Below are 22,435 nucleotides of genomic sequence, written 5' to 3'. Positions count from 1 at the left end.
GGCTAGACAGCAATTTTAATGTCTTGCCATAGGTTTTCAAGCAGATTTAAGTCAAAACATTCACTGTCTTCTTGGTAAGCAACTTCAGTGTAGATTTGACTTTGTGTTGTTGGTTATTGTCCATCTGAAAGGTGAATTCCTCTCCCAGTGTCTGGTGGAAAGCAGATGAAGCAGGTTTTCCTCTAGGATTTTGCCTGTGCTTAGCTCCATCCAGTTTATTTTCATCCTGAAAAATATCCCAGTCTTTGCCGATGTCAAGCATACCCATACCATGATGCAGACACCACTGTGCTTTGGCAAAGTGGGTGGGGTTATATCCTTCCTGTTTGGCCCTGTCCGGGGGTGTCCCTGGATGGGGCCACAGTGTCTCCTGACCCCTCCTGTCTCAGCCTCCAGTATTTATGCTGCAGTAGTTTATGTGTCGGGGGGCTGGGTCAGTTTGTTATATCTGGAGTACTTCTCCTGTCCAATTCGGTGTCCTGTGTGAATCTAAGTGTACGTTCTCTAATTCTCTCCTTCTCTCTCTCTTTCTCTCTCTCGGAGGACCTGAGCCCTAGGACCATGCCCCAGGACTACCTGACATGATGACTCCTTGCTGTCCCCAGTCCACCTGGCCGTGCTGCTGCTCCAGTTTCAACTGTTCTGCCTTATTATTATTCGACCATGCTGGTCATTTATGAACATTTGAACATCTTGGCCATGTTCTGTTATAATCTCCATCCGGCACAGCCAGAAGAGGACTGGCCACCCCACATATGCTCTCTCTAATTCTCTTTCTTTCTCTCTCTCGGAGGACCTGAGCCCTAGGACCATGCCCCAGGATTACCTGACATGATGACTCCTTGCTGTCCCCAGTCCACCTGGCCGTGCTGCTGCTCCAGTTTCAACTGTTCTGCCTTATTATTATTCGACCATGCTGGTCATTTATGAACATTTGAACATCTTGGCCATGTTCTGTTATAATCTCCACCCGGCACAGCCAGAAGAGGACTGGCCACCCCACATAGCCTGGTTCCTCTCTAGGTTTCTTCCTAGGTTTTGGCCTTTCTAGGGAGTTTTTCGTAGCCACCGTGCTTCTACACCTGCATTGCTTGCTGTTTGGGGTTTTAGGCTGGGTTTCTGTACAGCACTTTGAGATATCAGCTGATGTACGAAGGGCTATATAAATAAATTTGATTTGATTTGATTTGACCATGCTTGAAAATAAGGAGGCAGTTACTCAGTGATGTGTTGTGTTGGATTTCCACCAAACATAAGGCTTTGCATTTAGGCCAAAAGTGTATTTTTTTTACTTTAGTGAATACAGGATGCATATTCTGTATATTTTTATTCTTCTTTTCACTCTGCTGTTTAGGTAATTATTCTGGAGTCACTACAATGTTTGTAAGGGTTGTGGAACTGGTGCAAGTGAAGTCAGACGCAAGAGAGCAGAAATAGGTAATAGCCGGAGCAGTTTAATTTCAAAAACCAACGGCAATAAAAAAAAGAACCTACATGGGTACAAAACCCAACGCGCACCATTAACATAGTGCACAAGCACTTACATACAAACAATTCCACACAAGGACATGTGGGGAACAGAGGGTTAAATACACAACACTTAATGAGGGAAATGGAAACCAGGTGTGTAGGAAAACAAGACAAAACAAATGGAAAATGAAAAGTGGATCGACGATGGCTAGAAGACTAGTGACGCTGACCGCCGAACAACGCCCGAACAAGGAGAGGAAACGACTTCAGTGGAAGCCGTGACAATGTTGTTCATCCTGTTTTCTCCCATCACAGCCATTGAACTCTGTAGCTGTTTTAAAAATCATCAATGGCCTCGTGATGACACCCCAAAGCAGTTTCCTTCCTGTCCTGCAGCTCAGTTCAGAAGGACGACTGCATCTTTGATGTGTATGGGTGATTTAATACATCATCCACAACATAATTTTTAACTTGACCATGCTTAAAGATATATTCAATGTTTGATTTGTTATGGTTACCCAAAAATCAACCACTATTATTTCCCATAGAGTGAGCCCATGTAACATATTATTTGATTTGTTAAGCCAAATTTGACATCTGAATTAATTTAGGCTTGCCTAAACAAAGGAGGTGAAAACTTACGTAAAGACTATATTTTAGTAATTACATTTTTATTAATTTGTAAAAATGTGTAGAATTTTCTTTTCACTTTGACATTGTGGATTATTTTTCCTAGATCAATGACAAAAAAAATACAAATACATCTATTTCAACCCCACTTTGTAACGCATCAAAATGTGTAAAAAAAGCTTAAGGGGGTGTAGACATTCTATAGGCTCTGTAAGTGTTAGCCACGTCAGCCAATACACTTAAAACCCTGTAAAACAATATAATGGAAATTATATAGACATATCCCTCAGCAGTTCAAGGGTCTCAGATTTCAATTTACAGTAAAGTCTATATTTACTGAAGAGCATTTATGGTAAGATAATATGCATGTTTATAAATATCTACCCAAAAAATGCTAATTAATATGCTATTGAAGGATACTCCTGGATAAATGAAGTCATAAGAGAGGTTATTATTATTCATGTGATCTGATCTAGTAACAGTGTGAAAGAGTGATTGTGGGAGGTGTATCTGATCTGCTCTTCCAAAAAGAGAAGTATTGCCAACCACGAATTGACGTTGACACATTTAAATCAACCAATCTCTTTTCTGACACTTCGTTTTAGCTGAAAGGTGAATATTGGGGCTTACACCACTATATATACACCTGCACAAGTACATCCATCTCACACAGACACTGCTTGCCTTGTCTGAAGTTAACGCTCAAACATACAAAATGGTGAGTCATAACAGATTGAAGATCAATTTAGTTTTTATTTTAAGTACATTTCATGTTGTTCTCGAATAAGGCATTTATTCCTATTCATTTTGTAGCTTAACTTTTCGCCTAATTACGACATTGTAGTTGATTGCATGTTATTGATGTTTTCCTAGATCTCCCTGGATAATGACATCAACCAGCACTTCCAGGATGCAATTGATGTGATTCAACGGCACTCTGACGATCCGTATTGTGATACAGGTAAACTTACACTTCAACACTCATGCCAGAAAAACAGATTTAAATCTGAAAGCTAACAATCACCATCATTATTGTACAGACATTATTGTTTATACTTTCTTTGTATTGAGCATGCCTGAAAAATGATTCAATACATTTTAGTCTCATTGGTTCTGGCAGTGAAGACTGTATTGAAGGACTATATTTTTCTCCCTCTACTTAGAGTATAAGTACTTTGAGCCTCCAACGCGATCGAGCATAATGTGCTGCTACCCCATCACCCACCCTTCTGATGTGCCAGGTCCATATGACTGGAATGAGCAGACGGTGAGTGTACAGAACAAGTGGTTGTATTTTACTAGTATAGTACTATTGACTGACTTCTCCAAGTTTGCACAACTGTGATGTAAGGTTACAGTACATGTATGTGTCATGTCTCATGTGGATGTGACTGACCTGGCCCGTCTTTCTCTCCTCCTCCTGCCAGGCATGGCCTCATGTTGTTCCTTACGACTCACTGGGTCCATCTGTAACTGTGGAGTACCCCCAGTTCTACTCCATCGCACCGCCACCGAGGAACGGCAAAGGTGAGCAGTGTTTGGCCACCAGTGATGAGTGATGACAATGTCTGTAAGTGATGTGGGAGAGTACAACTACACACGCTAGAATTAAACATGTTTCTAATACTTTAGTATTCTATTGCTTCAGATTTTTGATTGCCAAGTATCAAATTGACATCATTACAACTGAATCTCTGCCTGTTTATGATTTTATTATAGTCAACCTTTTAATCTCATCAGGTCGCAAGAAGCTGCGTCTTTATGAGTACCTGCATGAGGCTCTGGGCGATCCCAACATGGCTGACTCCATCCAGTGGACGGACCGTGGCAGCAGCACCTTCCACTTCATCTCCAAGAACAAAGAGAAGTTGGCCGAGTGCTGGGGCAAGCGCAAGGGCAACCGCAAGACCATGACCTATCAGAAGATGGCACGGGCGCTACGCAACTACAGCCGAACGGGCGAGATCGTAAAGGTGCGCCGCAAACTCACCTACCAGTTCAACCCGTCGATCATCCAGAGGCTTGGGGGCATCAGTCACGTCATTCCCCCTGCCGGGCACCCCGAGGCTGTCCACCCTGGGCGGGAGGTGCTCCTCCACCAGCAGCATGCCCCAGCTGAACAGGCTTACTATGGCTCTGCCTCTGCACCTGACTGGCACAGCTGGTATGAACATTACTCCCTCCAGGGAGACTGTGATCTTGCCACAAGCTTCACTTCATCCACAGTCACCAAGGTATGAACTCAGGTAATGTCACTGTGGAAAATAACAGAGGTTAAAAACTGCTTTAGCTAACTGTCAATTCATACTGCTACTCCTGCATACTTCTGAGTTGGCCTACAACTGGGGCTTGTTATGCAGCCATTGTGCTATGGGGGTCAGGAAACGTAACAGTCATGGTAAAGAAAATTTTAAAGTGTTTACACTCCGTTAAGTCAGCACCTTTTGCCGTTTAAAAAAATGTAATGACCATTGATCAGGTATTGTAGCTTATTGAATATGTAAATAATGAAAAGATATTCACTTTTTTTACCTATGAGAACTGTGAACCAGTTATAAGCCTTCGGTGTGGGTACTGTACATGCACAGGGAAAGAATTACAATGTTGGTTTCAAATACGAACATGTATTACTGCATGTCATTTTGTAAATAATTAATTGAATTCCTTTGTATCTCACACACAATGCTGTATTTTAATAAATCACTTTTGTATCATTTGTATTTGTACTGTGTATACAGTTTTATTTTAGGCAATGAATTATTCAACACTGCATCAACACTGACTTCAACACTGACTTCATAACTGACTTCATAACCGTGCCATTCTTGCTTACCTAACAATGGCGAAAATGTCATGAGTTCGAACAAGTGTCCCATCCTTGTTGTGTCCGAGGAAAAAAAGAGGGGAAAAAAAGAGAAAACCATTAACTTTGTTGAATGAGCCAAATATGTCTGCTTGTGCAACGGCAATAACAACACTGTCTACCCCTCACTCACAATTCCCCATCAATCCACACTCTGTAAGACATGAACACAAGGTGTATTGCTATCCCAAAAGGCAAACCATTGTGATAAGTGCTGTTTTCCTGTCAAGAGAGCCCATGGCTGCTCTTATCTTGCCCAGCGGTGAGGATGTGGTCTGTCCTGGGAGACAGTGCTTCTCTGGTGGTGGGCTTTGTGGGGTGGTGGTCATTGTTCCTGTGGTGAAAGTTTATTACGGTAGCCTAGTTGTGGTGAGTAGTGCAGGCCAGGCGATAAGCAAGGCAGCCCCAACTGGCTGTCATGTTGCGGAGGCATAATAAAAGCCTGGGTGTCACACAGTTCCTTCATGCATTTCATCTAACACACAACTCTGTGAAAAACCTGGGATCAGGACCTGTGACTGCAGCAATCTACGTGCATCTGACAATGATGGTAAATATGAGACCGTTATAAGCTTAAGGATAACTGCACAGTGATGTATATTGACGTCACACTTTCAAACTGAACTGTATGTGTGAGTCTGCTGTACAATTTGAATCGGTTATCTTTGTCAGAATTCTTTCGAAGATAACCAGACAGATCTGGAGGTGATTTTGGACTTTCTGGAGGAACACTACAGACAGGGCACTGGAGATACCGGAGAAAAAGGTTGTTCTCTATTAGCGTTATGAATCACACAAATAAATGGATTTTTGTATATTTTTAATGCCACCTCTTTTTCCACACTATTGCAGTGGGAGGTGTCTGTGCTTTGCCTACACCAGTGACAATGGAAGGAAACTTTGGTGAAACTTGCCATGAGGAAGAGGTATGCATTCAATGATATATATATATTTTTATTTTATTTTATTGATTTATTTGACCATTATTTAACTATGCAAGTCAGTTAGGGACAAATTATTACTTTCAATGATGGCCGAGGTACAGTGGGTTAACTGCCTTGTTCAGGGGCAGAACGACAGATATAAGCCTCCCCATGATGCTTAGGTCAGCATGTCATAGACAGCACTTTGATCTGTGAAAGATACACAGTATAGGGCTATAGTTTATTGGGTGATGTTCTGCTTGTCTCAGTCATACAACTCAGTTGGTTAAAAAAACAACGTTTTTCAGGCTATGCAATCACACGGTGGCTACACAACAACACTACTGGACCAAAACACCACTACAACGTCTGAGAAAGGGACAGACCACACTTTGCCATATACTATGTCAGCAAGACCAGCACCCACACACCACATTGGACCTGGTGAAAGAGGCAAGTTCCCTTTTTGTGGTTAGTAGATACTGCCACTGGAACTCATTCTGCCCTGAGGGACCAATGCCTAAAGAGACCTGCCTTTAACTGTAAAGGACAATGGTCCCATACCTCGCTTATCTCTGTATGTTTTACATGCATATCAAATGAGCTAAATGTTTACAACTTTACCACTGAACACCATCACAGCTGGTCATCTCACAAAGGGATTTTTATCATCAATTATGACGGGATATTGTTAACCGCTCCATCATTGTTACTGTGGTTACAGGTAGAAAGGTGCGTCTGTTTCACTTCTTGTTTGAGATGCTGGAGAACCTTGGCATGGCCCACTGCGTTTCCTGGGTGCCAGCGGCAGCAGACGGAGTGTTCCGCTTCTCTTCCCGGAACAAGGAACAGGTAGCAGCACTCTGGGGGCAGAGGAAAGGCAACAGGAGGCCCATGACCTACCAGAAGATGTCCAGGGCGCTGAGGAACTATGCCCGGTCTGGAGAGATCTTCAAGGTGAAGATGAAACTGACCTATCAGTTCAGCAGAGCGACCTTGAGTGCCTTGAGGAAGTGCCATCAGGGAAAACTGTAAAGGACACATTTTCACATGAAAAACTGTAATCTATTGTAAATATCAATCATCAATTCGATCATCATCAAATCAATCATCAATAATTTGAAGACTGACTTGATTTAGTCTGTAGATTTTTATCAGTAGCTAAGCCTGCTGTGTGATATTTTACACAGACAGAGGTATATGACTGGCATGTTGTGTAGGCTTCTGCTATAGGATACTAAACTGACTGTACAAAACATTTAGGACACCTGCTCTATCTATGACAGACTGACCAGTTGAATCCAGGTGAAAGCTATGATCCCTTGTTGGTGTCACTTGTTAAATCGGAAGTCGGAAGTTTACATACACCTTAGCCAAATACATTTAAACTCAGTTTTTCACAATTCCCAACATTCAATCCTAGTAAAAATTCCCTGTCTTAGGTCAGATAGGATCACCACTATATTTTAAGAATGTGAAATGTCAGAATAATAGTAGAGATAATTATTTATTTCAACTGTTATTTCTTTCATCACATTCACAGAAGTTTACATCCACTCAATTAGTATTTGGTAGCATTGTCTTTAAATTTTTTAACTTGGGTCAAATGTTTTGGGTAGCCTTCCACAAGCTTCCCACAATAAATTGGGTGAATTTTGGCCCATTCCTCCTGACAGAGCTGGTGCAACTGAGTCAGGTTTGTAGGCCTCCTTGCTCGCATACGCTTTTTCAGTAGGATTGAAGTCAGGGCTTTGTAATGGCCACTCATATACCTTGACTTTGTTGTCCTTAAGCCATTTTGCTACAATTTTGGAAGTATGCTTGGGGTCATTGTCCATTTGGAAGACCCATTTGCGACCAAGCTTTAACATCCTGACTGATGTTGCTTCAATATAACCACATAATTTTCCTCCCTCATGATGCCATCTATTTTGTGAAGTGCATCAGTCCCTCCTGCAGCAAAGCACCCCCACAACATGATGCTGCCACACCCGTGCTTCATGTTTGGGATGGTGTTCTTCGGCATGCAAGCTTTCCCTTTTTCCTCCAAACATAACGATGGTCATTATGGCCAAACAGTTATATTTTTGTTTCATCAGACTAAAGGACATTTCTCCAAAAAGTACGATCTTTGTCCCCATGAGCAGTTGCAAACCGTAGTCTGGCTTTTTTAATGGCGGTTTTGGAGCAGTGGCTTCTTCCTTGCTGAGAGGCCTTTCAGGTTATGTTGATATAGGACTCGTTTTTACTGTAGATACACATACTTTTGTACCTGTTTCTTCCAGCATCTTCACAAGGTCCTTTGCTGTTGTTTTGGGATTGATTTGCACTTTTCATACACCAAAGTACGTTCATCTCTAGGAGACAGAACGCGTCTCCTTCCTGAGAGGTATGATGGCTGCGTGGTCCCATGGTGTTTATACTTGCGTACTATTGTTTGTACAGATGAACATGGTACCTTCGGGCATTTGGAAATTGCTCCCAAGGATGAACAAGACTTGTGGAGGTCTACAATTTTTTTTCTGAGGTCTTGGCTGATTTCTTTTGATTTTCCCATGATGTCAAGCAAAGAGGCACTGATATTGAAGGTATGCCTTGAAATGCATCCACAGGTACACCTCCAATTGACTCAAATAGTGTCCAATAGTCTATCAGAAGCTTATAAAGCCATGACATCATTTTCTGGAATTTTCAAAGCTGTTTAAAGGCACAGTCAACTTAGTCTATGTAATCTTCTGACACACTGGAATTTTGACAGTAAATTATAAGTGAAATAATCTGTCTGTAAACAATTGTTGGAAAAAGTACTTGTGTCATGCACAAAGTAGATATCCTAACCGACTTACCAAAACTATAGTTTGTTAACAAGAAATTTGTGGAGAGGTTGAAAAACGAGTTTTAATGACTCCAACCTAAGTGTATGTAAACTTCCGACTGTACCTGTAAAATCTCAAACAGCAGGCATAGCTACTGTTAAAAATCTATAGCCTAAATCAATTATTTTTTATATACTCAGTGTACATTTGGGCAATATTGTCAGAAGGGGTGTAGTATATGGCTAATATACCACGGCTAAGGGCTGTTCTTAGGCAAGATGCAACCCTGGATAGCCGTGGTATATTGGCTATATACCACAAATCCACCGAGGTGCCTTATTGCTATTATAAACTGGTTACCAATGTAATTAGAAGAGTAAAAATAAATATTTTGTCATACCCTTGGTATAAGGTTTGTTGTTATAAAGTGGGTAGTTCGAGCCCTGAATGCTGACTGGCTGAAAGGCTTGGTATTTCAGACCATATACCATGGGTATGACAAAACATGTATTTTTAATGCTCCAATTACGTTGGTAGCCAGTTTATAATAGCAATAAGGCACCTCGGGGGTTTGTGATATATGGCCAATATACCATGGCTAAGGGCAGTGTCCTAGCACTCCACCTTGTGTCGCCTAAGAACAGCCCTTAGCCGTGGTTTATTGGCCATATAGAGTACCACACCCCCAAGGCATTATTGCATAAATATACCACGGCTTTGAGCCAATCAGCATTAAGGGCTCGAACCACCCCAGTTTATAATATATATTTTATAATATTTATGTTTCATAATGTTTACTTATGTTTCTTTCTTGTTAAATGTTAATAAAGTCTAATAACAATCATGAAAAATAATGTAATTGTAACAAATACCCAGATCACGTGACCATGTCGGGGGACTGGTCTGGTATTGATGCATTTTCAATTAATGTAATTACATAATCCATTCAGTTTTTCAACTAAATGTAATTATATCTCGACATTTGCATGATGGGAACTAAATACACCGCAGGAAAAATCTGAGGCCGCTGTTGAGCGCGTGCATAATTATTCATTTTACCTGCCCAGCTGTTGACACCACTGAGGTGTCATAAGAACGGTTGACACGATCGAGAGATGCCTTGTTTCCACCTTATAAACACCATGTAAATGTTTCTTTTAAAAAGTATGTAGGCCTATTTCTTATACATAAAAAAACAGTTGAGACAACGCTGCAGAGTGCCTAGGTGAGTTCGGGCTACTGCATTTTCTTTGATAGGCCAATATTTTTTTCAAGGGAATTTTCCGTTTTAGTTGTTCGTGAAAAGTCAGTGTTTTCATTCCGCCAGTTGCAAAACGAAACGAGTTTATATTGAACAAATTCAGGTATGTCCCTCCCGGTTTCGTTCCGTTTGCTTCCGTTTAAGAAACGTTTTGAAAGAGAATCAGCGTAATTAATATGCCCCTACAGGAAGCGTATGAAGTTATGGAGCCAACTGACTGAATAAAAATATTTAGGTTGGCTGTTAGCCGAATTGCATTTTTTTTTGTCATTCAAGCTCCATATTTTTGGGCACCTGAACTGGAGAGCTGGAGGGTTCTGGAAATGTTCGTCAACCAGTCCAGAGAGGTTCATATGCCTCTGCTCTCAGGAATGCCTCTTGGGCCCAGTTTTTCCAAAGTTATCCATCTGTATTTCGCCTATCGGCTAGAATTAAATGCATAAAAATAGAATGGATGAATCATTGACTTGAATGGGGACCCCTGTTCTTTTCATTAAATTTCTTTGCATTTAATCCTATCCCATAGCCAAAATCCGGAGAGATAACCTTTAAAAAACTGGACCCTGAAGTCAGAGAGACATTTGATCAGAGCATGGGGAGTTCCATCACCATAAGGAGGTAGGAGTGAGTCTATTTACAGTCTACTTTCCATGCTACCCTCAACGTTTAAAATGGGCCATTCTCCTATGGGAACAGAAATATGCAGTAATGAGCGTCACTGTAATAGCAGTCTCTTGGCTGGGTGTGATACTTTGCCTGGTTTGTGTGATCTCTCCTTTTGTGTGAGGTTAACAATTTCATGTAATCATTGACTAGAGTATGTCTACATACTGCATGTGTACATGCCAGGAAGCATGTCATGTGTATGTGTTGGTGTTAGTTTCATCATGTGTTTTAATGGGTAGAAAGGTAAGAGCTGTTATGTTCTTGTGTGACCAGCAGGGGTCAGTGTAGCTCCTCGGAGGGGCACTGTTTCCCCCTGGTTGTCCCTATCAGCTCTCAAGGGTGACCTCATGGCTAAATCTCCCCTGGGATGCCAACTCCTGCCCAGACCAGGCAATTCCAAATGGTTTTGTGTTCTCTTTGTAGCAGACCCAGATGATACGGCCCTAAGCCTTGCATTTACAACTGGAGCCCACTCTGAGTTATAAATGGGGTACAGAGCATGTGTGTGTCTGTTACCAAGAAAGGCCACATACTTCAAAACTATCTGTGAAGGCAGTCACCTAACACTAGGCCTAAGTAAGGACATGTTTTTTTCTTCATGAAATCTGTCTGGTGTGAATCATTAAAGTCTTCCACGTCATTAGGAGACAATGTGCATAGTAGGTGTGCAGTATCATATGTAGAGATTCAACAAATTAGTTGCAGGGTTTCTTTATGAAGGGTTTTACTGTCCCATTTCAATAGGATAGCCTGAAAGGCTGCAGACAGAGATGTTGTTTCAGATACAATAAACAGTCTTCTGTGGTCTTTTGTGTTCAATGCACAGGGGCAGCACTGCGCTGATATTGGCCACATCTGAGTATGTTGTTGATACAGTGAATGATAGCACAAGATGCAGTGGAACAGTTTACAGGAACAACTGAAGTGTTGGGGAAATGGGATCCTGGTATTGAGTGGTTATGTTATGTTAAGTCTCAGCAGGAGCCTGGGACTGCTCACAATAAGAAGCCCTCATTGTGTGTTTTATAAAAGCACCGAGATGACCTCTCCTTTTAAGTCCCAACAGCTTTAAGCCTTGTTGGCCGAATCGTCACAGCCTCACTAGAGACCACTGCCTGATTTATCACTCACCCGATGTGCTAAAAGGTTAATTAGCCTCCTAGCAACCGCACCAATCTCAAAATTCTCTATCAAACCCCCTTTCCATGTCCGATATGTCAAATGTCAAGGTTCATGACAGCTTTCTAAGTATAGGCCATATAACCACCGCCAGGGCAGCTCTCCAGTATTTATTGGCCCCGCAGGCAGGCCTACTTACTTGGACAGCATCCCTCGAGGATTACACAGATCTCTGACACTTGGCATAACGTCTATATAAGCTAGTCTTCTCAATCTTTTTATGTGCAGCGAACCCACAAAGTCACTCAAATAGCTCTTGGTATAGGCCTAACGAATGTGACTGAATCATCAGGAACTATCAGATTAATCTCACGCCCGAAATGTCTCATTGGCTTTTATTCCCTATTTACCACTCTTCATAACTGACCAGTCTCCTCCCTCATTGCCTTATTTTGGGTTGTAAAATTCCTGGAACGTTCAATAAATTCCCAGTTTTTCCAGAAATCCTGGTTGGAGGGTTCCAAATGTCCTGCGTGTTACCGCCTGACTCTGGGAATCCTCCAACCGGGATTCCGGGAAAACCAGGGAATTTATTGAAAGTTCCAGAAATGTTGCAACCCTATGATGTTTTGCCCTACCCACACAATGTCCATCTCATTCAGGGTTGATAGCCTGGGCAATGGTGGCATCCAGTTCACAGAACACTAAATAAATCCACAAAGTGTTGTACTCCCAAAGTGCTGTTTAGTTTGATACTGTATAGGCAATGGATGGTCCAAGAGCCTCTGTCTGCCTTCTATATATTACAATAATGAATTAAGCCACAGTTGAAATATTCTGTCCCAATTCTGTTTTTTGAACATGCCTACATGTATTACTCCTAAAAGTGTATCTATTTCACAAACAGTGTGTTATCTGTTCTGGGTTTGATATGGTATTTTAGAGTTCGAGGATAGTAGCGTGTGTACCCGTATCAGACCTGTACAGAAAGACATTTGATGCCACACAGCCCTGAGGGGCCAGTGTGAAATTCAAAGTAGACTGGCGGCTGGCCAGTTATGTACGTCATAGTGCTAACCTCAGCATCCTTTCATCTGGCAACCTTCAGGAAGTCATCAAAAACCAATAATTTGGATCCACCACTGTTTGGATGAGGAATCAGAACCTTTAGAATAAGAACCACACCTCTGCCAGAGTCTCCCCACCCATTACCACACCGAATCCCTGGGAGAACAGCCTATAGAGCTGGCATAGAGGACAGTGAAGACAGTGATGCTGGGGGCAGGATGGAGCTGTACTGTCAGCTAGAGAGAGGAGGGGACTGCTGCCCTGCTATATAAAGACATGAAGCCCATCTCCTAGATGTCACAGTGCCGCCTCTCCCCCATTGAGATTCCCATACTGTCCCACACTGTGCCCTCCTCATCTCTTCCAATCACTCTGGTCTGTGGGTCCCAGAGAATTTCCCTGGTGGTCGCCCATCTTTATCTCTCTCCCTCTGGACTGAGGGCTCCCACGCTCCACCTGGCCTCCCATACAATCAAGCTGATCTGAAGGCACCTACCGGCCTGCAGCTTTTCATTCGTTGACGCTTTTCTTGGGACCCGGCTCAAGATGCCAGAGCCCACAAAAAAAGGTAGGAGCGCCTCTGTTCTCCTCACTGAGTGTACAGAAAGGGTTACAGCAAACTGTACTGTACAACGTGTCCTGAAGCAACGCTTTGTTAGAATTTCAGACTGCATCTAGGATCCTGCTTGTTTAATGTATGAACAACAGCTGATAATGCATATGTTATTTTACTTTCATGTTGTAATAATTAGTTGATTTTCTCTACTGGCATATAATATGAGGAAAAGTTCCATTAACCCTTAATTCCTTTTTCTTGTTGTGTAAATATTAGGCTAACGGCCAACCAAAATATTATTATTCTGGTGTTTTGTTTTGTTCATTTGTTGGCATTGAGTAGTCATTTAGCATTAGACAAAATAAGTTCTCTAAACTATACTTTGAGAGTTCCCAGGAATTTGCTCACGGTAATTGAGAAAGTGACTTTGGCGACACCAGTATTATATTTCGCTTGGATGTTTCTACCTCACCTGTGGAGATGGAGATTCAGGAGGTTTATAAAAAAAACTGTTGTTGTTGCTGCTGTTAGCATGATGTACAGTGGTCTCATGGTGATTAGGAGCCCCCTGGAGGGAGACGTGATGAGCACTGGTGGAGGAATGTTAATGATCCCTAGTGCTTTGCGCTGGGCTGAGCTGGACACCAGCGAAGACGACCCCTGAAGGGTGATGCAATCTGGATGGACTCTTGGGATCGTGTTGGAATGAAGATGCCTTCTGGGTGATGGATACATTTTGTCCTCGGTCTTGCTGATGACTGATGAATCGATGGCAGGGTGGATGACATGTTATTGTGCAGCAGAAGCCAAACAAGATTCCTCAAACCTATCCCCCATATTCAACTCCATATTCATCTCCCTCCTCCTTTCTATGGCAGAGCCCTGAATAGCATATCGCTGCTAGTCTGCATAGACTTAATCACTCTGTGTCTGTCTTGTTTGTAATTCCGCTATTCTAGTACTTCCTCCCTCTCCATTAGTTCAGGTCTTTGGGGACTTTGCTTCATAGTAAGACATTCCCATGTACAGGAACAGAACAGTATATTCATCAATATAACACCACCACAACGGAGTGAATAACAAGTTTTCTTCTAAACCGTTCATCTTCTGGTGGACCGTAGCTTTATCTGCAGCAGTACTCGCACATCAGGAATGGCACACACTCTCTTCTCTCCACACATACATCCAAACCACTCTGCCGGTGTATTCTCTCCCCTGCAGGACCATGGGGCTTATAGGCTAGAGTGGGAGGGCTTTGCAAGATTGCTTTCATGGGAATGATTCAATAAATATGTTGGTAATACATTTTGGGACTAGACCAGGTATGCTGCAACCGGTCCAATCCACCTTTTTGTCATCTTTAAAAAGTCAGCTGTGAGCACAAACACTTTACTGGCCTCATTCGGGTTTCAGTACCAGTTTGTTTGCCCGTGTTGCTTTAATAGGGCTCTCAATAAATGTCAACATCTCAATGTAGTGTAGGAGAGGCTGGGTGAGTTTAACATCTACAACGTCTACAACGTAGCAGTTTAACATCTACAACGTCGCTTTGGGGTGAGGCACCATGACACTGTTGGACAGCTTAGCTTCCTCTTGTACACATAACACACAGCACTACTATAAAGTGGGTTTTATTAGTACAGGAGAGATGCCTCCAGAAAGTTCATCCAGCATAATAAACATTCATCGTTCCCGTTGGAGACAAACACACAGGGAAAGGGGAGGCAGTTGCATGCCAGTCCACACACAACCGCCTTACATAAATAGCTGCTCTGTTGCAGAAGACTAGATAAATGACTGTGAAAAAAGTATTGTTGTTATAAATGACTCTGAACAGCTGAAGAGGAGGAGGCTGCTGGATGTCGTGTTGGTTTAGACTGCAGACCCAAGTCTTTAAAAAGCAGGATGAGAGATGACAGACTGACTGGCTGGCTGGCTGGCTGAGTGGCCCTTGGAGCTCTTGGGACCTGAATTCCTTGGTCCCTGAAATAGTTCATAATGAGCAGACTTTTAATCCTCTCTCGGTTGCTGTCTCTCGCTCTCTCTCTCTTGTGCTCTCACTCCCTCACTCTCCCTCACCACACACCATTGTCACACCATCATTTTAGATGATGATTCACTCAGGGCACTAAGGAGTCAGACGTACGGTCATTAAAACTCCCATCCAGAGTCAAATGACCAGCATCATCCACTACACCCACTGTGCCTGCTCTCAGCAAAAGTTTTGGGTTTCAGTGGGGAGAAAGCCCACATCCTCACCTCTGTATATTTACAACCGCTCAGCCCCCATCACTCTCCCTGCTCCGTTACCTCAGACAGCATTCTCGCCGCTTTCCGAATTCCACTCCACATAAATCAAGCCTTTAGGTAAACAACACAGGGAGACCCTGTTGGCTGCTAATCACAAAACCACAGCCCCACATCCACACTGAGGTCGTCGGCAGTTCCTTTCTATGGCCTTTTCACTTCTCACAGCACTCATTCTCAGCGCTCCTAGGAATCAAGAGTTTGTCATTCTGCAACGAACAAACACTATCCCTTATGTGGACCGCCGGTCCGACTGACACACAATAGTCACAAAGAAGGGGTGTTGATAAAAGGTGTGCATTCAAAAGTTCTGGTGTCTATATTAAGAAGAGAAGGCAGCTTGGCTCTCTTTGGGATCACCATAAGCCCATCTGTCTGCACAGCAGCAAGGGCAACAGCTGAACATACCTGCAGCGTGATCAGCTGCACTGGAGAGTTCACTGAGGTGAAACAAAACCTTTCTCTGCGCTCATAATCTCCACGAGGAGACAAAGAATGCCTCCCTGTAGTGCACATTGATGTGTGTGTTTGTGAGACCCTATAGGAATCTGTAGGAACCCTATAGGAATGTGATGAGCCAACGCCAAGTTTTTGGTGAGGTGTGTCAATGTCTAAATCTGAACTGGAGTGTCCGGTGGGAATCACAAAGGAGTGGCTAGACAACAGGGGTTTTGGCTGTGTTGCAGACTGGAAAGTAGAGTGGTTGGGAAGTCATTATGGATCTACTAGTGTATGGACTTTGGATTACAGTATGTACAGTATTACTGTAATTAAGCACACAGGGATTTAGGAATGAGAGATGGATGGGAGTTACTGTATATTAAAAAGACAGAGGAAATTGTCAAAGGCAATAGATGTGAAGAGAGAGGGGAGAGGACAGAGAAGTCACAATGGGGCATGGCAGACAGTCTTACAGTGAGAGAGAGACGGGAATGGCACTGTAATGCACAGTATTTCTCCAGATCATTAACAAAAGACCCGTCGTGCCTGGCACAGTGCAGCGTGGCAAGGCTGGCAACCCTGCAGAATTCACAGGCTGTTGTGCAAGGTCTAGTGCTCATCGCTGAGTGCCACTCTGTGGAAATGGACAGGCTAGCAACAGAGCTATGGAAGTACACTGTCATCACCTTCCAAAAATTCCCCCTACACCCCCTCTCTTTTTCCTCTCCTTCCCTTACTCAGTCAGTCAGCGTCCGTGTCCGAAATCTGGCTTGCCTACTACTTACTTAAACTGCATTCTGTGTACTAATTGTACTACATACTATTTAGCACGCACTGTTTAGTAAAAAGTATGCAGTATGCCACGGCCGAAAGGTACTACTTTTGGTCCGTTCAAGACAACTGGGAATACGGAAACAAAACAAGGTCAGACTGGGAAAAATCAGAACGTCGGTGATCTTCAGAGCAGAGAAGTCAAAGCTCAAAGTTGATGCCTTTCTGACTTGTAATTCCGAGTGGGATGACCGTTCAAAAATTATTTTCCCAATCGTAGCAGTTTCTTTCCCCCCAAGTTCCCCACTGTCTTGAAAGCACCGTCAGTTACATCTTCATATGAACCGGAAATTATCATCTGTAGACCCACCCAGTGACCTTTCCGTGTTGTTGTTTTGGGTTTACGTGAGCTAAAAAGTTAGCATTTGGAACAATGTATTTGGAGTAAATTTAGGTGTACCGTAGGCCTATGCATGTATTAATGGAAGAGTCACCTGAAGCTTGAAAGTAATGACAGATGCAGTAAAGGAATGCAGTACTGTGGCAGATGGCTCGTAATGAGGACGACTGGCTACTACTCAGGTTATGAGATTTCTGGCACACAGAGCTGCTGAGGCATCACTCAAGTGGGTGCTATACATTGTGAAGGAAGTCCAGTAGCTACCCGACTCCCAGAGCAGCCCACAACAAGATCGTCATCAGACTCCATCTTCATCAACCATGTCCCTGACCACCTTCCTCTGATCAAGCCATGAACTGTCCCTCCACCTTTGGAGGATACATGCACTCAGACTTGGTTGACCTAGATAACTAAAGCTAGGCTACTCATGATCTATTGCTTCTTTGTTTTTTACTTTTGATGCACTTTGAGATTATGAAAGCGCTATTGAAATGTAATCAATTATTATACACAATATGGTTTATTTACTTTAGTAGAGCAAAAAGCTCTGATGAAGGCCAAGAGGCCAACACGTAAGCTTCAATAAAAAAGTGCTACTAGCGAGAGCAGTGTGCAGGTTTATTTTTTCATCATAAAAAACAGTGATACTAGTGAGAGCAGTGTGCAGGTTTCTCTTTTCATAATAAACAACAGTGATACTAGCAAGAGCAGTGTGCGGATTTCCCTTATCTTTCAACTTAGCAATTGTTACCATGCACCTGGAACTTAACTTCTGAAAAATATGGAAAAGTATAGCTTTCAGCATCAAACATATTACATGTCAAAGCCTGTAAAAGGTATTATGCCAATTGCAGTATATTTCTCTGGAATACTTCCACTTTTCTAAAATGTGTATCGTCACAGTTACAGAACATCAATATGTGCCGGTGAAGCATAGGAAATAGACGTGTTGTTGCGGACACGGCATTCGGGTATTTAGACACGGCCACTCTCATTTTTCCTTTTGTCAATGACTAAGACTCCACCATTCTAAAATCATCCTATCTACTTTATGTGTGATGCCAGTACCCCCCCTCCCCCCCAAAAAATGCCTGTGTTTTCTTGTACTGTATGCAAATGTGAGCCTCTATCTGTCACTGTCTGCTGGGGTCTCCATGTCTGTGTTTGCCTGTTACTGTGTAATCCATCCTCAGTCTACCAGGCTAATGTGACGATTGGATGGAATCCCCTTTCCTCCAGTCTGCATATTGACACATGACATGAGAATGGAACTTTGTGAAACTTGCATTGACTTTCAATAGGAAGAGGAAAGGGGAAGAACCACTGTGTTGCGCAAAAGTGGAGATTTTCAATCTAACCTTCTGGTAAGGACCAGACGAGAACGCACGTGACTCTGTTTCACTAGCCCATTAATAACACACAAGGTAAACGTTCAAACCTGATAGGCTAGGGCGTACCAAGGGATGTATAGAGACGTTGATCCACTGAGGCCTTTAGGTCCCTTTTAATAGGTTTAGATTGTAGTGTTCAAATAGGTGCCATAAACCCGCTGTGCAGGTTTGATCAGTCCAGACAGTGCAGAGTTCAAACGACGTGTGTCAATTGGTACCTTTTATAATCAATTACTACTATATAGTGTCCAGACACAAGGTGCTGTGCACCCCAGGGATGATGTGGCTCACTGGGGACATAAGACATAGGCTTATAGCAGTAGCATCCTAGTCATGATACTATACATTAAACTGTGTAACATGTATACATCCAACCTTCTCAATACTTTTAGAAAAACGGTCACATGCTGCTTTGAAGTGTCCTCTTACAGTATCAATATTTTGATAGTTGCTGTGGCGCGCAACAAATTGACTAAATCAAAAATCACCACTTTTGAAATGTTCTCTTTTGTCTCTGTTTTGCAGATGAGACACCCAATGGTGAAAAAGGTCAGTAAAGGGTGATGCCGAACAATGTTCTTTCACCTCACACAGCACTGGCTTTGAGCAGAGAAGTTGGTATGAGAGAATTATTATGGTAAACATTGGTTATGTCATGCAGGAGAGAATGTATCCCATATTAGGTTGGCAGTTTTGGTCTATTGGATGGTAGAAACCATGTTTGTGCAAATGTGAAATCACATTAAGGTATGACTGAGGCTGTATGTGATGTGACTACTCCACTTCGACTTCAGTGTGAATGTGAGAACACGGTCGCTGGTTTAAACACTGTAAAAGTGTAAATGTCTACATGTCCTTGGCAATATAACTGTTGTATTACTGTGGCTCAGTGGTCAGTGGTGACGACCGAGTGGTCAGAATCTACACATTCCCCCGGCGGACTGGCTGATCCAGGCCTGTTGATTCAGCTGACGCTCCTGCCCCCCCATGTGACCAGGGCGCTGGCATGTTATTGGCCGCCTGCCGGCACCAGGCTTTGACCTTGGGAGCAGCGTCTTGGGCCTGGGGCTTCGTACAGTGGGGGGAATATCCCTGTTCGGGCACTGATTTGATTTTATGTACTTCTCTAAAAGTATTAAATCGTAATTGTGCCATAAATATCGCAATTGTGCTTCAGAATGAGAATTGTCTCAGATTTGATAGTGTAGTTTAAAGTCAAAAGTAAGAATACTCCAGAAAAATTTGGACAAAATTAATTCTGAATAAACCTGTCATACAGTAAGTGAAGGACACATTTGAACCCTGTAATGTATTTCATCCATCCACTTTGGGGCGGCAGGTAGCCTAGAACGTTGGGCCAGTAACCGAAAGGTTGCTGAATCGAATCCCAGAGCTGACAAGGTAAAAATCTGTCGTTCTGCCCCTGAACAAGGCAGTTAACCCACTGTTCCGAGGCCGTCATTGTAAATAAGAATTTGTTCTTAACTGACTTGCCTAGTTAAGTAAAGGTTACATTTTTAAAAATTAAAAAACATTTAAACATTCCCTCAAGCACACCAAAACAATGAATCTGGTTCAGCCAAATGGCTGTAAAAAAAAAAATCATGAAGGGAAAATTTGTCTACAAAATATCCCACTTGATATTGTGCATGCATATGTACGAATTAATTCAGTGGATTTACTGTATATGTCCCAATCTGTGTGTGACTGAGTGGAAAATGGCGAGTGAGGTCGGGCATACAGTGAGTTAGTATGCCCATTGGTGTGAGAGTGAGTATGTTAAAGACAAGGTGTGGAGACTTAGCGCTATTAAATGCAGCTCTTCCATCCCTGCTATATTTGTCACATACTCAGAGAGTGTTGCCACAGACAGTAGTGAGGCGCCAATGCCCACACCTGAGATATCCCTCGAGGTCTCACCTCCACCCCCAGGTGGGTAACCATGCACTGGTGTCATGCCCCTCTTTTTTCCCCTTCCCCACTCTTCCCAGGTGATTAATTTGCACACCACACTGATAACACGCGTGTTTGTTGTTGTGTGTCCACCGTTCTTGTTTTTCTTGTTTTGTAATGAGATTTCTCAACTGTTCCTCAAAGACACACACGTTCACATGCAAACATAACGCATATAAGTCAAAATAGTCTACGTGCGATCCGAATAAATCAACTTCCTGATAAACAGCACATATGATGCACATAATTCCGTAGTTGCACTGCTGCTACTGTAACACACTCCCGTGCTCACGTTGCTGTGATGCTTTGTCCCCAATACTGGCTTGTGCTTGTTCTACCAAGTGTGTGTGTATGAGGTACTGAAATATTGTATTGGAATATGGAATCATCCACAGGAAGTACATTTATTGTGAATGAGGAAGTATAGGTTTAATTGTTACATTCAGCAGGTAGCCATCATTAGACTTATAATAGATTCCGTTGACCATGTCACGTTCAAATTTCTGGGAACTGTTATGATTTACTATGTGAAACAATGAAAATCTTTTTTTTAGAACTTGTGGTACATTGCAATTAAGTCTTGTACAAGCTTGCTGAATAAGTAAAACTATACTTCCTTGAATCCTCCAGGACTACCTATAGATGTGCACTGACCAGATTGGTAACATCCCTTAATTTTTTCTGCGTATTTGGCAAATAACTTTTTTTAGAATTTGTATACATTTTGATCGCCTGTCATGCATTCAGACATGACTGTCAATGGAAAGACCCATTCTGGTTGTTGGCTATCTATGCTTATTCATGCCCAGCCAGCACCTCATACACACTGCTCAAAAAAATAAAGGGAACACTAAAATAACACATCCTAGATCTGAATGAATGAAATATTCTTATCAAATACTTTTTTCTTTACATAGTTGAATGTGCTGACAACAAAATCACACAAATTATCAATGGAAATCAAATTTATCAACCCATGGAGTTCTGGATTTGGAGTCACACTCAAAATTAAAGTGGAAAACCATACTACACCCTGATCCAACTTTGATGTAATGTCCTTAAAACAAGTCAAAATGAGGCTCAGTAGTGTGTGTGGCCTCCACATGCCTGTATGACCTCCCTCCAACGCCTGGGCATGCTCCTGATGAGGAGGCGGATGGTCTCCTGAGGGATCTCCTTCCAGACCTGGACTAAAGCATCCGCCAACTCCTGGACAGTCTGTGGTGCAACGTGGCATTGGTTGATGGAGCGAGACATGATGTCCCAGATGTGCTCAATTGGATTCAGGTCTGGGGAACGGGCGGGCCAGTCCATAGCATCAATGCCTTCCTCTTGCAGGAACTGCTGACACACTCCAGCCACATGAGGTCTAGCATTGTCTTGCATTAGGAGGAACCCAGGGCCAACCGCACCAGCATATGGTCTCACAAGGGGTCTGAGGATCTCATCTCGATACCTAATGGCAGTCAGGCTACCTCTGGCGAGCACATGGAGGGCTGTGCGGCCCCCCAAAGAAATGCCACCCCACACCATGACTGACCCACCGCCAAACCGGTCATGCTGGAGGATGTTGCAGGCAGCAGAACGTTCTCCACGGCATCTCCAGACTGTCACGTCTGTCACATGTGCTCAGTGTGAACCTGCTTTCATCTATGAAGAGCACAGGGCGCCAGTGGCGAATTTGCCAATCTTGGTGTTCTCTGGGAAATGCCAAACGTCCTTGCACGGTGTTGGGCTGTAAGCACAATCCCCACCTGTGGACGTCGGGCCCTCATTCCACCCACATTAAGTCTGTTTCTG

At 42.9% G+C, this 22,435-nt stretch overlaps 2 protein-coding genes across 9 annotated transcripts in view; both read left to right on the top strand.

Annotated features, from left to right (window-relative positions):
• The first annotated feature begins 2,692 nt into the window (after positions 1–2,692).
• LOC135515303 (transcription factor Spi-C-like) lies at positions 2,693–4,816 on the top strand. The gene is made up of 5 exons (XM_064938991.1): positions 2,693–2,818; positions 2,974–3,061; positions 3,264–3,367; positions 3,528–3,627; positions 3,841–4,816. The coding sequence occupies exons 1-5, from the start codon at positions 2,816–2,818 to the stop codon at positions 4,338–4,340; spliced, it is 795 nt and encodes a 264-aa protein (XP_064795063.1). The 5' UTR covers positions 2,693–2,815; the 3' UTR covers positions 4,341–4,816.
• An 8,191-nt stretch (positions 4,817–13,007) lies between these two features.
• The window catches only part of LOC135515843 (myosin-binding protein C, slow-type-like), a 37,406-nt gene continuing 27,978 nt past the window's right edge, over positions 13,008–22,435 (top strand). The window contains exons 1-3 of one of the 8 annotated variants that reach the window (XM_064939623.1): positions 13,008–13,384; positions 19,208–19,231; positions 20,537–20,614. In XM_064939623.1, coding sequence (XP_064795695.1) covers positions 13,363–13,384; positions 19,208–19,231; positions 20,537–20,614 — 124 coding nt within the window. In that variant the 5' untranslated portion in view covers positions 13,008–13,362. The remainder of the gene's footprint in view (positions 13,385–19,207; positions 19,232–20,536; positions 20,615–22,435) is intronic. The other 7 variants (XM_064939624.1, XM_064939625.1, XM_064939626.1 and 4 more) reach the window with 7 other exon arrangements.

Source organism: Oncorhynchus masou, chromosome 27, assembly GCF_036934945.1.
Source record: "Oncorhynchus masou masou isolate Uvic2021 chromosome 27, UVic_Omas_1.1, whole genome shotgun sequence".
In the NCBI taxonomy this organism is placed as follows: domain Eukaryota; kingdom Metazoa; phylum Chordata; class Actinopteri; order Salmoniformes; family Salmonidae; genus Oncorhynchus; species Oncorhynchus masou.
Note: the sequence above shows the minus strand (reverse complement) of the source record. Positions and strands in the feature narration are given on the sequence as shown.

What these genes read in the sequence shown, in the direction of transcription:
- LOC135515303 (XM_064938991.1), top strand. An exon ending in CGATCCGTATTGTGATACAG is followed by an intron (nt 3,062 to 3,263) that starts GTAAACTTACAC and finishes CCCTCTACTTAG; the next exon opens with AGTATAAGTACTTTGAGCCT. An exon ending in GCCACCGAGGAACGGCAAAG is followed by an intron (nt 3,628 to 3,840) that starts GTGAGCAGTGTT and finishes TAATCTCATCAG; the next exon opens with GTCGCAAGAAGCTGCGTCTT.